This window comes from Rhipicephalus microplus, unplaced genomic scaffold (assembly GCF_043290135.1).
Source record: "Rhipicephalus microplus isolate Deutch F79 unplaced genomic scaffold, USDA_Rmic scaffold_13, whole genome shotgun sequence".
Taxonomy (NCBI): domain Eukaryota; kingdom Metazoa; phylum Arthropoda; class Arachnida; order Ixodida; family Ixodidae; genus Rhipicephalus; species Rhipicephalus microplus.
The window spans coordinates 18,378,532-18,394,568 of NW_027464586.1; the positions used below are offsets into that span (position 1 = coordinate 18,378,532).

The following is a 16,037-nucleotide window of genomic DNA, read 5'->3' on the forward strand; positions in this document are numbered from 1 at the left end:
ACCTTAGTGCAGCGATGATTGAGCCAGAGGGAGGGGGGGAGTGATTATTTTGTGGAAACGAGGAGAAAACTGAGCCCCGCAACTGTCTGCATCAGGGTGCAACACCTCAACAGTAGCTCATAAGAGATTGAGGTGAGGAGGAATTAAAAGGATAGGATTTACGGTATAGAGAGAAAGAGAGATGCGCTAGGACAGCGAACGACGACATATGAGGGTTAGGAGAGATAGGAAAGATGGAAACACTGTCTTAGTAGTCTGGGGACGGGGCACCTCTTGCGAAATCTCTTGTCGGCGTCAGGGGATGGCGTAGGGCAAGTCCAGTAGGTTAGAGCTAAGCTGTCGTCGAAGATCAGCCTCAGGAGATGCCGTTGGGCCAGCCCAGTCGGCCAGAGCTACGCTGAAGTTGGAGATCGTGAGGGCACAATTGGTCAGCACGGAACCCAGCGAGCGAGTCCATTGAGCCGCAAGGACATTGACGGCTTCACCCCTGGGGACGCCAACAGTGCTTACAGGGAGCATCGATGAGAAGACCAAAGGCGGCCGCTACGGCACCGTACTTCTGCCTACAACAGGTGAAGTAAAAGTCGTATTTCCTCATTACATGGTACGCGTATGGTGTGCGTATGTTTAAATGTCTTTTTTGGCTAGCCTCGTTTGAGAAGAGAATCCCCCCTCACCTCGTACTTGCGATGCGCTCTACCACATCGTGTTTAACCAACTAGGTGATGTCCCAGAGCGCTTGCTGACCACTAGCTACATGTAACCAGCGTATAGAATACCGTACGCAAAGCTTGCAGGTGTAGCTTTGAGAGCATAATGTAAAGGGAGCCTGCGAGAGGTTGGCTCAGAACGCACGCGCATCACAAAGGCGAAACTTTGCATGTGCTGTTCCACAACTGCATATACAATAGTATGTGCTAACGCCGAGCTGCCGTGGATGCGAAAGAGGCATGTCAAAGGATGCTATGCTATGCGCAGTTCAAATTCATGGAACCGTGGTTTGCGAAGATTTTAGTCGAAGTGGTTATACGATAGTATTCAGCTGACCTGTCGAAGACCACAGTTCTTGGTCACGTGTTTTGTCCCAAATGCAGTGAGCGTGACTGATGCAAGCGACTGATTAGTGATATTGAATTTATTTTAAGTACTGCAGCCCAATGCAGGGCTAATACAGGAGCTGGGTACACAAATATAAAAGGAAAGAATAACGATAACATCACAAGTTCTTCAACAGAACATATATTGTTGCATCTTAAACATCACTGGGTACAAAAACGTAGAAATATATCATATATGTCATCCTAGTGAACAATAATGCTCGGGAAAAAAGAAACTGTATTTGAACATATTAGTACATGCAAATATGGCCTTCAGAGGGTGCCTACGTCTAGTTGGAAGAGCACTAGCTTACGCGATATTTTATCATTAGGTAACCGACATATGGTCTTCAATGCTCTTCACCACAGCGCTCATGTTTCAGGAAAACCTGGAAACAAGCATGCGACCTGCGAAGCCCGAGGTTTACCAGCTTTTAGGTTCCTTTAGTACTACTCATACAATATTTTGCTCCCTGTGAATATAGACATTTCTTCAGGTGTTTCTTCATTAGCAGTTATTGTCTGCTAGTGAAGTGTTTCCAGCTCAAGTGTGCAAGGTCCCCTGTGTGTCCACACCACTTCTGTTTATGTGCTCGTTGTGTCAATGATCATAAACGCCTCATATTTAGATGCTATCATCATTGCCTAATCTTTCCAAACAATATGATCAGCGCGTGCCGGTCAAGAAAAAATATATCATGACTCTCACCATCACTGCCATGCCACCTTGAGGCTATAAAAAACGCCATCCTTAGTGAGACAGTAAATCACTCCCATTCGACTATGCATATTATTTCATGATATTGTAGTGGCAGCTACATTGGCTACAATATCCCCGTTTTGCTGCGTCCGGTGGTTGCATGCACCACTCACCGCGTCATCTGGCATGCGAAAGAGGATAAGCAAACCACATTGCAACTGCATATACAATTGAAAGTCAACTTTGTGTGTGCGTGTTCCACTCTATTGTGCTGTTCAGACTTTCAGACTTTGTTCAGAAATATAGAAGTGGTGGCTCGGTTGGAATTGTTGGCAGATATATAAAGTGAGTCGGAGCCGTGGGCTTAAAGGGGCCATGAACGTCAGAACGAAACGAAAAAGAGGCACCGAGCTAAAGACACAGAGGAAGAATGAACCACATGCCTTGAAAGTGTAGCCGTGTAGAGAACCAGTCTGAAAACAATAGGTAGATTTAGTGGGCATACGCAGCAGCTTTGTGGATGCAGCCTGCCAGATATTTCGTATGGCAGGCTGTGTTCGCAAAGCTACTACGAATGCTAGATAAATTTCTCCAATAACAATACTAGTATATCTCGGTACACACACCCAGGCATATCTGAACTAAATCACAGCCATTTTTAAGTGTAATTCCATGCCGAAGCAACCAGACTTCACCAATATGGCTGAAAAAATTTCCACATCTTTCTTAAAGTTTGAAACTTGTCCTGTTTGCTTAGAGGGCTGTGTTATCGCTCATTGACATTGGCTCACCTGGGGACAGTTATCGAGTTATCGCTATAAGTGTGGCCTTTTTTGCCAAGTTTTTGCAATAGTGGCATAGTGAATGTGACACAACAGGTGCTCTAGAGGTTTTTGGTGCTTATCTCAAATGAGTAGATTTTTTAGAAAACACTGCACATTTTGTTTTCAAGTGCATGAATTGAAACTAAGCTTTGTGTGGTTACACAGAGCCTTTTTATTTTGTTTGGCCTGTTTTACAGCTCTTAAGCTCGATTCTTACTGTCCTCTCAAGGACAAATCAGCGCTGCTCTACTGCATGTGTTTCAGTTCTAATTGTATTTCAGAGCTTATAAAACTGACCACATCGTTTCAGTCGCCGGGATGAGGTAATCAGTGCTGGTTTGCTGTTTTGTTATGAAATAATTTTTGGTTCGTGTGTGCGCAGGTTCACCGAGCTAATGGTGTGATGCCCTCAAGGGCCGCCTACAGTCGGCTGATGAGAGTTCCAAAGACTTCCATTTGGTCAAGTGGTCTACCACCACATTGAGGTAGACGGAGGTCGGTACGGCACGCATAGGAGCTTCACGGAAACTGTTGAAATTGGTTTGCGGCAGAAGGCGGCCAGAAGCCTGCACAGCAGCAATTGCCTCCACAAGAAGATGAAGCATAGGGTGGTTAGTGAGAAAGCTTGCTCATTTCTTGGAGTGGATGTTTTCTTATGCATGCGTTCTATAGCTTGTTTCTAATTTGGTGACTACAGTGCCCTGTTTATCAGCACAGCTTCAAATTATATTTCGAGCCACAGAAATTTCAGCCATCGGCACACTTAACTTGAATGCTTTGACGCAGCTCCTTGACTTGCTTCGACTGATGGCACTGCTGCCAAGTGTTGGGCTCTGCATGTTTGCTGCTCCTAATAGTATAGAGGGAGTGGGGGTTGTTTTGAATAGTATATTTGGTTTCATGTCTGTCTGGCTGGTGCTGTTTATTGCACTCACTTGGCAAGTTGTTTTTTTGCCTTGTTTCGCTCGTGGCTATGTTCCAAGCATGCCCATAAAACTTGTTGCCATATGCTTGTCTCTACAATGAACCATTGTGTGTGACAGCTAACAGACAATTCTTTTTCAAAATCGCAGTTGCTCCTTGAACGAAGCAATATATTTGTATAGAAGCCCAACTGTATTTGTATAGTGCCCACCACATTTCAGATTTATTTAATGTGGAATAATTACAAGCACTATGACTGTACGTTTCCTCTGTTTTTTTAATACTTTACTTTTTAGCAGCAGCTGCAATTTAAAAGTAGAAAAGTGCGTGAGTTCTCACACAATGGGTCATGGCTGAGATTAGCGTTGGCAACGAATTTCATGACCTTGCGTAAAAATATGCACGAGCAAAATGTGGCGAAAACGAAACCGCTAAGCGTGTATTCGACCCACCAGTTAGAGACAAGTGAGCTGGAAATTCACTGGAGAAATTGACCCATGCTTCATGTATTATTTGTTGCAGTAAATAAACCGTGTGCAACACTAGACAGCGTTAGCGTCGGTCGAAGCAGGCCCCATGTGGTGGAGTAAAGCTCATGCTGTAGAGCCATCAGCACCTTTAGCTTGAACGCTCCGACGCGTGGCCTCAGCTCATTTGGACTCAGGTAAATGCCATCAAGCGTTAAAAATATGTTTGATCAAGTTAAGAATAGATGTAGCGCGCGTCGATTTTACTAGTAAATTTCTGTGTCCAGACTGCCTGAACGGCGCGCCAAATGCATTCTCTCCGCATCACTCCGCATACCGTTTTCACCACGTAGCTTTAGTGGCAACGTTATCGTGTGCACCCATGGCATTCGTTTTCTTATTCTTTTCTCGACAAAGAATCATTGCGTGCGATAGCTTACGCACAATTCGTGTTTTATTCGGCAGCTGCTCGTCAAAAGGAATCACACGTATAAAAGCAGACAAACGCACGCTTAAGGCGCTTGTAAAAGCTGCACAATAAAACTGAAGAGCAGTTGCGTTGTTAATGTTCTGATTCAATAATTTTCAGACAGCGTGAATGGAACTTATCTCGCAATTTAGAGCGTGCCTTCGTGCTCGGTGTGCGCTACAACGAAGACGTGGCCTTAGGGCACAACTTTTGATTGGGTAAAAATACCTGGGCTTTAGCATGCCTTCTAGGATTTGAAGTTAAGGTGGCAGTTAAAGCTTTTATGCGATAACTACACACAAAAATTGCTTCGTTTGCGTTGTATCATGCGCTTTTCTGCCTGAAAACACGCGCACATTGCGCTCCATACGACATTTTCTTTTCAGCGTGAACCGAACAGAAAGGCACACTCTAAACAGCGAGAACAGTTCAATTGACGCTGTCTGGAAGTTATTGAATCAGAACATGAATAACGCCACCACATTTGAGATTTATTTATTGTGCGACTTTTACAAACACCATGAACATGCGTTTGCTCTGCTAATTATACATGTGATTCTTTTCTGCGAATTCAAACTCATAAGGTCGGTAAGCTGCACCATGGAATGGTTCTTATTCAAGATAAGCATAGAACAAGGAACGCCATGGGCGCGCACGATAACGTAGCCACGAGAGAAACGTGGCTAAAACGGGGTGCGAAGTGAATGCATTAGACTCGCCGGTCGGGCAGACTGGAGGCAAAATTTCACTATTGAAACCGCCATGCACAGCATCTATCTCTAACTGCAGCAAGCATATAATTTTCAACGTTTGGTGGCTGTGGCCTAAGTGCAAGCGAGCCGAGGCCAAGCGTCGGAGCGCTCAAGTTCCCAACGGCTGTACATGCCTGATGGGGGAAATGCTGAAAGACGTTGCTACTTTGCTTTTGTCAATAATTGCATACAGAAATAATTTGGTATTGGTAAAACTTAGGTGGGATCTACTTGTTGCATGTTCTCTATTGTCTGTAATGGTCTGCGGAAGGAAAAGCTCAACTGTGATCTATGATAGTACTGACATTCTAGCCGTTGCGGTTTCATGATGTGTAATCCTTCCCTTAGTCACGGTATTTGAACGTTAGTCCTACTTTTAAAAATGAGTTTCTCAGTTGATTAGGCTCTATGAGAAGCACATGAAATTCTTTGCAAATGTATATTTTTACTGCTAGTGCTTCGTTAGTGAGCCTATAATTAAATGCTGTAATTCAGCGGTAGTCATTTGTTAATGAACAGAAATGAATTTGTGTAATTTATTTTTTAGATCTGTGCGAATAGCAAAATGCTGTGTGCGACACAAATTCCAATACTGAAGTGTGATTGAGAATCAAATAAACTTGAAAGTTTGTTGAATATTTTTTAATAGTTCGAAGTGAAGCTACAGAAGAAAAGTTACAAAATATTTTAAACACAGTAATATGGGATAGAATATGGCATATTTTTCGGCTAGGTTGGTGAAGATCTGGAGGGAAGGTGCTCTCTTGTTTTATCGAAGATGAGGCATTGCGGGCTGGATCGCAGTTATTTATCATATTTGGTGCAACAAATGTGGTGTCGACAACAGTTTGAACGTGGCAGGTTCCTCCCCCCTCCATCATCACTAACTTCTGTAGAAGCGCTTCTGAATTGGTGGACAAGGGCGTGGTCCTTTCGTATTTCGAGTTGCTTATCTACCCTGCAGATGCCTTGTGTATAAAAACACCTGAAAGTTCAAATACTGAGAAGGATCGTACAATTCTCTTCGACCTTTTCTCTGAAACACTAAATAAAGCTTCCACCCATGCCAAGCAGGTGTGAACCAGCGCTTTCTTGAGTCAATCTGATTATGCCCGTAGCGTAGCCCACGAAAGAGTGAAGCATATTAACAAAATTAAACGGGTGACTGTAACGGCACAGTGCATCTCCATTTCGGAACCAGCATTTTCTCGAATCAATGCATTTGCTACAATTGCCTGAAAGGCAGCTTTGCCGTGAAGTGGGGATGTGGAGAATTAAAGCAAAAAAAAGTTCTGAAGGGGCCACGGTCAATTGGGCATTGACTGTTAACTTTGAGAAGTTTTAATAGTAAAACTTTCAGTGGAAAATGACCGACTAGCAAGTGCTACTCGAAAAACGTTTGAAAGTTAGAATATTTGCTCACTGTTAATTTTTTTCTAAAAGTAAGCGCAGAAATCTGCAACAAACATATTTAACTTCATTATTCAAATTGGGCAATGTTGCAATAAATTGTTTGTCTTTTCCATGCCGTGCAGTGCTGCCTATAGCCTCGTGGAAAAGGAAACAACGAAGGCCAACTCAAAAATTAAGCTGAGACGGGAAAAGAAAAAAAAATAAACAGAGAAGTCAATTTCAGTCCTACACTGCTGTGAAAGTCTGCTGTTTTTGCAATGGACACGTAAAAGTGCATGTTTTCATCCACAGCGCATTTAGTTACGTAAAGAGAAGGAATACACGAGAACCCGTCATGCAAAAACACACCAGCCTGGTTCTTACCGAACCACACCAGTCCGGAATTTCCGAAAACACAGCAGCCCGGGTTTGGCCAAAACACACCAAAGCGTGTCACACCAGAAAACTGCCGTATGTATACACCAGACCGGCCGTATACACCAGAAACCGTGCCTGAATTCCCGCTCTGGTGTGAACGGCAAAAACACACCAGACACGGCCTGGTGGATTTTTCGACTGGTTAGCATCGTATAACCTAATGAAGGCAATTATACAAAATTAAATTAACTCAAGCCAGCTTGCTTTTGTCGCTTTAGCCAAGTGAGGCATAGATAACCCTAGATAAATCGATGTGCAGTCGAAATCGAACAAACCCAGTTGACCATGGTAGCACCAAATTAAGCCAAGCCTAAGTATCACTCTTAGTCGAATTCTGGCTAGAATACACGCCTGCAGGCAGGAAATAAAGTCAAGTATGGCCGCTTTTACGCAGCGCCACAGCCGTGTTTCATAGAAACCAGCCCGATATGAAGTGGCCTTGGGAATAGTCGGGCAAATATAAGCCGCAATTTTAAGTGTATTTGTTCCTGGCAATTGTTCCTGTCACGCCTGCGATTAGGCGTGACATTTGCGTAGAATGCCTGGCCCTGGCAAGGTGGCGAAGAAAAAGCCATTTACGCATTTGAGAGAGGTTTCTTGTGGACAATGCGGTAGATATTATGACCACAGGTAATAAAAAAATTGTTCGTATTACAATTATCTACATGTGCGCGATTAAGATCGCAATGTGCACTGAGCACTGGAATCGACCTCGCGACCACATGCGCATGAAGCAGACGTCTTACCCATTGCACCAGAACACCACTGCATGGAGGAGTGTGTGCGTTTTTTTTTTTGCGAGGTATATATCTACCAAGTTTATTTTACAAACCGTTGGCGGAACCTTGAATTTTTTTCGTGCCGTGGGCGTTTGTTTGCCCATGCATTTGATCAGCAAATAATCTGCAGGGCTTCATGAACTTGAGATAACCATGGTGAGTGCTTTCGACTCCGACTTTGGTTCGTGGTGCGCCGTTCCGCAAGGCCAAATAACTTAGTGCGTTTGTGCGTCACTTTCAGTGCTTCCCTATGAACCGCAGGCGTTTCGCTCACCGAAATTCGCGGATAGCGGCACGACTAGGCTGTGTTCGGCAGTAGAAACCTAAGTATGGGTACACGTTAAAGAACCCCAGGTGGTCGAAATTTCCAGAGCTCTCCACTACGGCGTCTCTCATAATCTTATGGTGGTTTTTTTATGTTGAACCCCACATATCAATCTAACCTATACGTATGTTTCTCGCTCGTACGTATGCTGTGAGCAATTTTGCTCATTTGTGTCGCGAGGTACACGTGTGTCAGTGACAGCAGCCTAATCTGAGCTGTCAAGACAATGAGTTTTCGCACGTAAACGTTGGATGATATTTTAGTGTGCCTACTCTAACATCTGCATTTCGTATGCGCCAACTGTCGCGAGCTGCACGCTGGGCCAGCAGCCCCTTTTCAGGATTTCATCGATTACTTATTTTCGCAATTAGGATTTATGTGCAGTCTTTCGAAATATAGAGCGGTTTTTACTCATCTTCAGTCTCTGACTGATCTTATTGATTGGGAGTGGCTACTCTTACATTTATTCAGCATGACACTGCTGTTCAAGTGCACGCCGGAACGCGCACGAAGGTCAAGTATGACGTACGAAAATTAGTGGTGGACAGGTAGGTGTCCCTCCAAGTAAATAATGCTTTTGAACATCTAGTTCGCAAACGTCCACGGGCAGTTGGGGTCAAGATATGGTGCAGAATGAACCCCTAAATGGTTATTCTTTCTGAATGCAGTTGCTTTGTAGAAAATGGGGATTTTTATAGCTGGTAAATTACCTCTACAACAGTACACTCGTTGTTTTGGTCGTGGTTTACTGTTACAAACCTATGCTGGAATATGATAACTGTACTTAAAATTCAAAAGAGTGAGCAAATGTCGGTGGCATACGCTTTTTTCATAACTTCTGCACCTGACTTGTGACTTCTGAACTTCATGTTAAGTTCATCATCAAATGACGCAACAACTAATCAAACATCAACCAGTTCATTTGCAATTTTGATCTTTCTTTGTTTCACAGTGTTCCATTTTTTTTTGCTTAAATTTCCTAAAATCATATGTTCAAGTTTTTTGTAGAACATGAGCATCAACATATAGACCAGTGTTTCAGTAAGCTATCGTACATGCAACAGTACTCTTTTATTTAGTGCATGACAGAATGTCATACCTCGACAACTGATAAACGAAAAGTTGTTTGTACACTTTTACTAAAATCAAGCAAGTAACACTTTGCCTAAGATAAGCTTATACTGATTAGGCTAGACATGTTAGCTGTTATCATTCTAGACGGGGTTAAGATAAGTGGCAGTGAATAAAACTAAAGCTAGTTTGACATATGTGATGAAGGCGCCTCCTATTTTGACGAACATAATTATCTTTAATATAGCGAGCCTAATTGGGGCTAGTTAAACTCAGTCAATATTTTTCGCGTCCAGAGATACCAAGTAAAGGATAAAAGTAAATACATTTAACCGAAATGATTATATTTAGGCTCTTTGGAATATTATAATGTTAGCTGAGACCAATACTCAGGCTCACTATTTAACCTGAGTTTTAACCCAACACGTCTTGAATACTGGCATTTTATGTCGCATAAATAAATGTGCTCAAGTTTATTCATTATTACTACATGTACAGAAAATGGGTTACATATTAGATACAGAATAAGGAGGTCCCAAAGTATCAGACTGCCAGAAGGCACTTCTATATTTATTAGGGCACATGAAAGGTAAGAGCAGCATTAAATAAGTGGTTAACTTAGTTACGTAGCCCGCTTTAAGGTGGGTATAAATGAATGTAGTTTAACGTGGTTGATCATAGAATCGCCTAATTGGAGCAATATTACGTCTACTTACATCATACCTAACTAAACCCGAATAAACGATTAAACTAAGTGAGATCGAATTACGCATAAAGTCTGAGAGTGGAAGCTCAATTAGGCAATAATTTTTCTTGGCCGAGTCAAGCGTCGTTGAGCTAAATCATATCTCGTTAGTGTTAAGAGTAAATATATTTATAACATTTTTTATGTTTGCGACATGAAACTAAGTTCACTTAAAATAGTTCATGTCAAAAATCAGGCAAACAGTACCTAGTTAAGCCTAATTGAAGTATCTTTCACTCACCCCTAAGCGGTGGTGTAGCGGCTAAGATACACGGCTGCTGACCCGCAGGCCGCGGGTTCGAATCCCGGCTGCGGCGGCCGCATTTCTGATGGAGGCGGAAATGTTGTAGGCCCGTGTGCTCAGATTTCGGTATACGTTAAAGAACCCCAGGTGGTCGGAATTTCCGGAGCCCTCCCCTACGGCGTCTCTAAAAATCATATGGTGGTTTTGGGACGTTCAACCCCACATATCAAAATCATATCTTTTGCCTAATGAGACATCTGTGTCTCAATCAAAAAATAATATACTGAAATGACCCTATTTATTATACATTCAGTGGGGAATAACTAGTCCCGTTCTGGGCTCTGTTTTTCCTAGCTCATTCAAAATTAAATTTGGAATAATTGAGCCCAATTAAATTGGCCTTATATGGAATAATTGCAGTTTGGTTAATGAAGATATACCTTAATCAACCTAATGATGTTTGGCTATACGTATCTTGACTCATCTGGTATCATCAAAGCCTAACTTGGCTTATCATGAAGACAACAAGTTTCAACTGTTCTTACTCGTTTATATAGGCTGATTAGGCTTAACTTCCTTAACGCAACAAAGTCAAGCGAGGCGAGAAAAGATAATTTTGCATACTTGATTTCATTAGGTTTTCGATGCTAGACATGCTCAGTTGTTCTAATTGGTAGGTGCAAAATGACAACCAGGTGCTTGAACCGGATTCGCTGGAGCCCCTTCGACAAAGATCGACCTAGCAAAAAAAAAAAGGACACCAAGTTTCGTTTTACCTGTGAGTGCTCTAATCTTTCCGAATGAACGATAGGAGAGGCCAACCCCACCGCATCGGTCTAGTGACTAAGGCACTAGGCTGATAACCTAAAGGTTGCGGTATGGAATCCCGGCTGCGGTGACTGCATTTTCGATTGAGGCGAAAATGGTGTGGGCCCGTGTGCTAAAATTTCGGTGCACGTTAAAGAATTCCAGTTAGTCTGGATTCCCGGAGCCTTTCACTACGGCTTCTCTCACAATCAAGTAGAGGTTTCGAGACATAACATTTGTATTACCCACATAATTTTTGTAATTAATGTACATAGTATAGACCCCTTAACCCTATCTTGGATTAAAAATTTTTAACCGGTCGTGTTTTGTATACTGTTGTCGCAAATAGTGAATCAACCCGTGTTGATGTGGTTTCCGGTGTACCGCAAGGTTCCGTTCTTGGGTATTTTTTGTTTATAATCTTTATTAATGATATTCCAGACAAAACTTCATCCACCATCCGCCTTTTTGCAGACGATTGTGTGCTTTACCGTCGCATCTCATGTTGCACTGACCAAATTACACTCCAGAATGACTTGTGTGACATACATAATTGGTGTTCGCGTCGGCTGCTGCAGCTTAATACACAAAAATGTGAATTCATGCAAGTTTCGCGCAAGCGCACCAACTTTTCCTTCCAGTATTCTGTGAAGTTCCAACCCTTAACCCAGGTCGACTCCTATCGTTATCTCGGCCTCATAATAACAAGTAAACTAACATGGTCCGAGCACATAGAACAACTAGTCTCCGCTTCAGCAAAATCACTTGGCTACATTAAAAGATCGCTTACGTCCTGCCCATCGCAAATCCGAAAATTAGCTTACGAAACCCTCAGGTGTACTAAACTTGAATATGCTTCTGCTATTTGGAACCCTCACCAAAATTACCTAATCGACGCATTAGAAGCAATTCAAAATCGCGCTGCCAGATTCATCACCTCACAATACAGTTCTCGCTTAAGTATTACCAGTATCAAACTATTCCTCAACCTCCCTCCTCTAGAAATTTGCCGCAAGGTCACTGGGCTCTGCCTTCTGCACAAACTATACCATAATTTCCAGTCGCAACGCAATACCGTTCTTCTACTTCCCGCCCGTTTATCGCGTCGCCTCTTCAACTCCCTATGTTTACAGCGCTTACATGGTTCAACTAACGCTTTCAATCAATCATTTTTACCTACTGCCATTGAAGAGTGGAATAACCTGCCTGAATCCATAGTGCACGAAGAACGCCCCTTAAAATTTAAACAGCTTATCACAAATCACTTGATATGTTTGTTAATTTACAATTGTTGCCGTTTTCTTCCACGTATATATATATTTTTCCTTCTGCTGACATTGTTTTTTATCATGTAGTTCACTTTCGATTATGCTTTGTGCCATTGACAATCATGCATCTGTTGAATTGTGTTTTTGCCTCGCCCTTATGTAATACCCCGCAAGGAGCCTTTAAGGGTTAAATAAATGATGATATGATATATGTATTATAGACCCATATGTATACACCATCAGATACAATTATATGTATTATAGACCCCACATAATATTTGTTTTATAGGAGAATTCGCCCCTCCGCGGTGGTCTAGTGGCTAAGGTACTCAGCTGCTGACCCGCAGGTCGCGGGTTCGATTCCCGGCTGCGGCGGCTGCACTTCCGATGGAGGCGGAAATGTTGTAGGCCCGTGTACTCAGATTTGCGTGCACGTTAAAGAACCCCAGGTGGTCAAAATTTCCGGAGCCCTCCACTACGGCGTCTCTCATAATCAAATGTTGGTTTTGGGACGTTAAACCCCACAAATCAATCATATGAGAAGCCAACTTACCAACGGAATGAGCATGCGCACCACAGGAGGCGCGACCTAGGCAAATGGCACGTCGATGCATTCCGCCGCGTGATCCCGTGGTCTGCACACATTTGCTCATCCTTGCGCAATACAAGAAATGTGGGCATTCTAGAAGGTTGCATGTACCATGACGGTGATAAGACCGGCATAAACTTGTGTCAGCCGTTGATTGAGCTAGTAAAAAACTTAACATTGGTCGAGATACGCTAGCTCTTTTGGTAAGAGCGCGATGTTACTAGCTTCGTGTTAAATCAGCCAGTGACAAGAATTGGCGCTGGCATACCTATTGAAGTTTTTTGCGCATGGCCACCTTTCTCTCATGTATATGTACAATTCTTCGCTAATAAATCATTCTTGAAAGTCAGCACTTTGCGTTTTGCTTCCGCCAGTCATTGCTTGTTGTTCAGTTGATTTTCACCAGATTCCTGATGTGCTCACGCCTTACAAAAAAATTTCAATAAGAATTGCGTTTATCTAAGGGGTGAACTAATATTCTAGCAACCCTGGTAGTGCAGGTGGATGCAGAAACTGGCGTACCTCACACCAACAGACAGCTCATGGAAAATTGCGAACGCATCGCGGCTGGATTTCAAGCTCTTGGCTTGGCACGTGGAGACATGGTAGCATTTGCATCTGGCAACAGCGTCGACTTGGTAATGGCGTTCATCGCAGTGATCTTCGCTGGAGCGAAGATTACTTGCGTCAAGACTGTGTTCAATGCGAGTGAGTATTTGCGTCAGCGTTATATTTATTCATAAGGATGTTGGCATTTGCATTAGATGGTTTCACGTAGTTTTATCGTATCTTAAAGCGAAAGCTCTTATGAGATCACAACTCGGGTCTCGTGCATTACCGTAGTTGTCCGCCGCAGCCGCCGACGGTGTCCATAACCACAGCGCACGAATTGAAAAAAAAATCTTGTACCGATGACACAGTGGGCTCGAGCGCAGGTGGCTGGTTGCCAGCCCAGTATTCTACCACTGAGCTACGCTGGTGCTTGGGTCTTGTTGGCAAACTTGCCTTAGGCAGGCTTGAAGTCGAGAAAGCAATCGCGTTAATACGACTTTAAAGGGTTTCAAAACAGCGAAAGAAGAAGCAGTCGTCGCACAATGCGAACAGCGTAACGAGTGGGTCATTCAATGCCCCAACCCATTACAAAAGCTTTTTGTTCAGCTATTAACTGTGACGCATACCCACTTCAGACATAATTCCTCATTGTCGTCATCCACTGCATGAACAATTAGCACAAAATTCCTCGCAATAGTCATCTAATGAAATCAGCTGTAAACGCTTACTGCACATCGGTGTTCACACTCGGGCAGTGGTTGCGGCAGTGAAGACACTGGAGCGGCATCTGAAAACTTTGCTGACTTTTGCAGGTTGGTTCGCTATTCCGCAGATGTTCCCTCACTTGTATCCAGCTCTATATTTTGCTTCTGCTCTGCTGCCCGAGAGAGTGTTTTTTCTGTAACGCGTTTTTTAGCCTTCTAGAAAAGCTTCTGTGCATTATCGCTTTGTAACTGTTGTAGATCTGCAGCCAGTGCTTGGGCCATGAGCAAAGACCCTGGCCAAACGTGTCTAGCATGTTCTGAGGAATTACTGATAGATGACGAATGCATGAATTGAACGGAATGTGGTTTGCGTTTTCATATTGGAAAGTGCTCCGGTGTTAGCGAGCGCACATACAGATCTAAAGGCGTTGAAGTGAGGGCGAATATGAAGTGTCAGACATGACGCTTGACAGTGTCTCGAAGCGCTGCCACTGTGCGACAGCAGTATTGCTCTGTGGCTGTTGCTTTGAGCAGGCAGCTGGCAGACAAGAACAGAACACTTGATGCGCTTAGAGTAAAGGTCTATCAGATAACAAGTCTTAAAGATGCAGTGAGCAGCATTTAGACATCTATGCAACACATGTCCGACACTTATGATAAGCTTGTAGAAGCTTCAAATAAACATGACAAGCAAATCGAAGCCCTAGAAAAGACCATTGATGCACTCGAAGCAGTTAATCACAAACTGACAATTGCAGAGCTGCGCATGGAGGTGAATGCCCTAAATCAATACAGCAGCAAACAAAACATGTAAATTCTTGGTTTGCCTGACAACGAACGCGCGGATATTGTGAACAAAGTGAATGAACTGGCGAAGAATCTTGAGTTGTCAGTGCTTACAAAGAATGATGTTGATAGGCTGCACTGCATTCCTCAAGGTCAGACAGAACCCCGGTCATGCTCATTAGGTTTCGAAAACAGTACACGAAAGCGCAATGGATTGCGAAGTGAAATACTCTGAAGAAATCAAAAGGAAACCAGCGACGCGACTAAAACATTTAAGGCAGATATAGCAGCTCTAAATGTTAAACCGACAAACTTGCACAATCTTTTGCAATAATTTAAGAAATGATTGTACGAATTGAATACTCAGAGTCTGTCATGCAGCGGCAGGCAGAAAAACCTATTGCATACGAAAACCGAAGTCGAATAAATAACCTTATTGTTTTCAGCATTCCTGAGCAAAACTCTGAAACTGAGACGGACTTAATGGCGTCTCTTGTGGAAAACGTGTTTCACAAAATACTCGAACTCCAGGCCACAACAATACAAAGAATTCATCGAATTGGCAGAAAACAATCGGGAAAAATTAGGCTGGTCATGATGAAACTTTATGTTTTCAAAGAGATGGAACGCGTATTGATGAACTGTGGCAAACTGAGAGGCAGTTCGATTAGTGTGAGTAACGATTATGCCCAAGAAACTGTACATGTATGGAAGAAACTATGGAATATTGCGGCAGCAGATAGGGCTTGGGGGAAAAACAACGCTGGTTCACGATAAACTCAAAGTAGATGGCAGGCTGTATGGCTGGAAGTGTGGCAGCTTGGGCTAGTTGGTATGGCATGACGATAGTTGTAGCGCGAGAACAAAACGACGACACATATTCAAGAAGGACACGAAAGATCTAACACCGGGAGTGAAAAAAAGAAGATGGCGAGAGTACTGCGACCGAATCAACTACACTGCAAACTGCCTGTGGTCACGTGAGCTCACTAGCCTTCGTACGCAGCACCCAGTGAAGCCCCGGCAATCAGATGTGGTCCACTCATGCAGTGACGTCGTCCTCCCAGACTACGTCCACAGCACCCTCGCCCTAGGTCCGAAGTT

General features: G+C 43.2%; 1 protein-coding gene across 2 annotated transcripts in view; it reads left to right on the top strand.

The window, feature by feature from the left end:
- Positions 1-16,037, top strand: part of LOC119162997 (luciferin 4-monooxygenase) — a 562,016-nt gene that overhangs the window by 104,946 nt on the left and 441,033 nt on the right. For both annotated transcript variants that reach the window (XM_075882642.1, XM_037414886.2), the window contains exon 3: positions 13,392-13,599. In XM_075882642.1, coding sequence (XP_075738757.1) covers positions 13,392-13,599 — 208 coding nt within the window. The remainder of the gene's footprint in view (positions 1-13,391; positions 13,600-16,037) is intronic.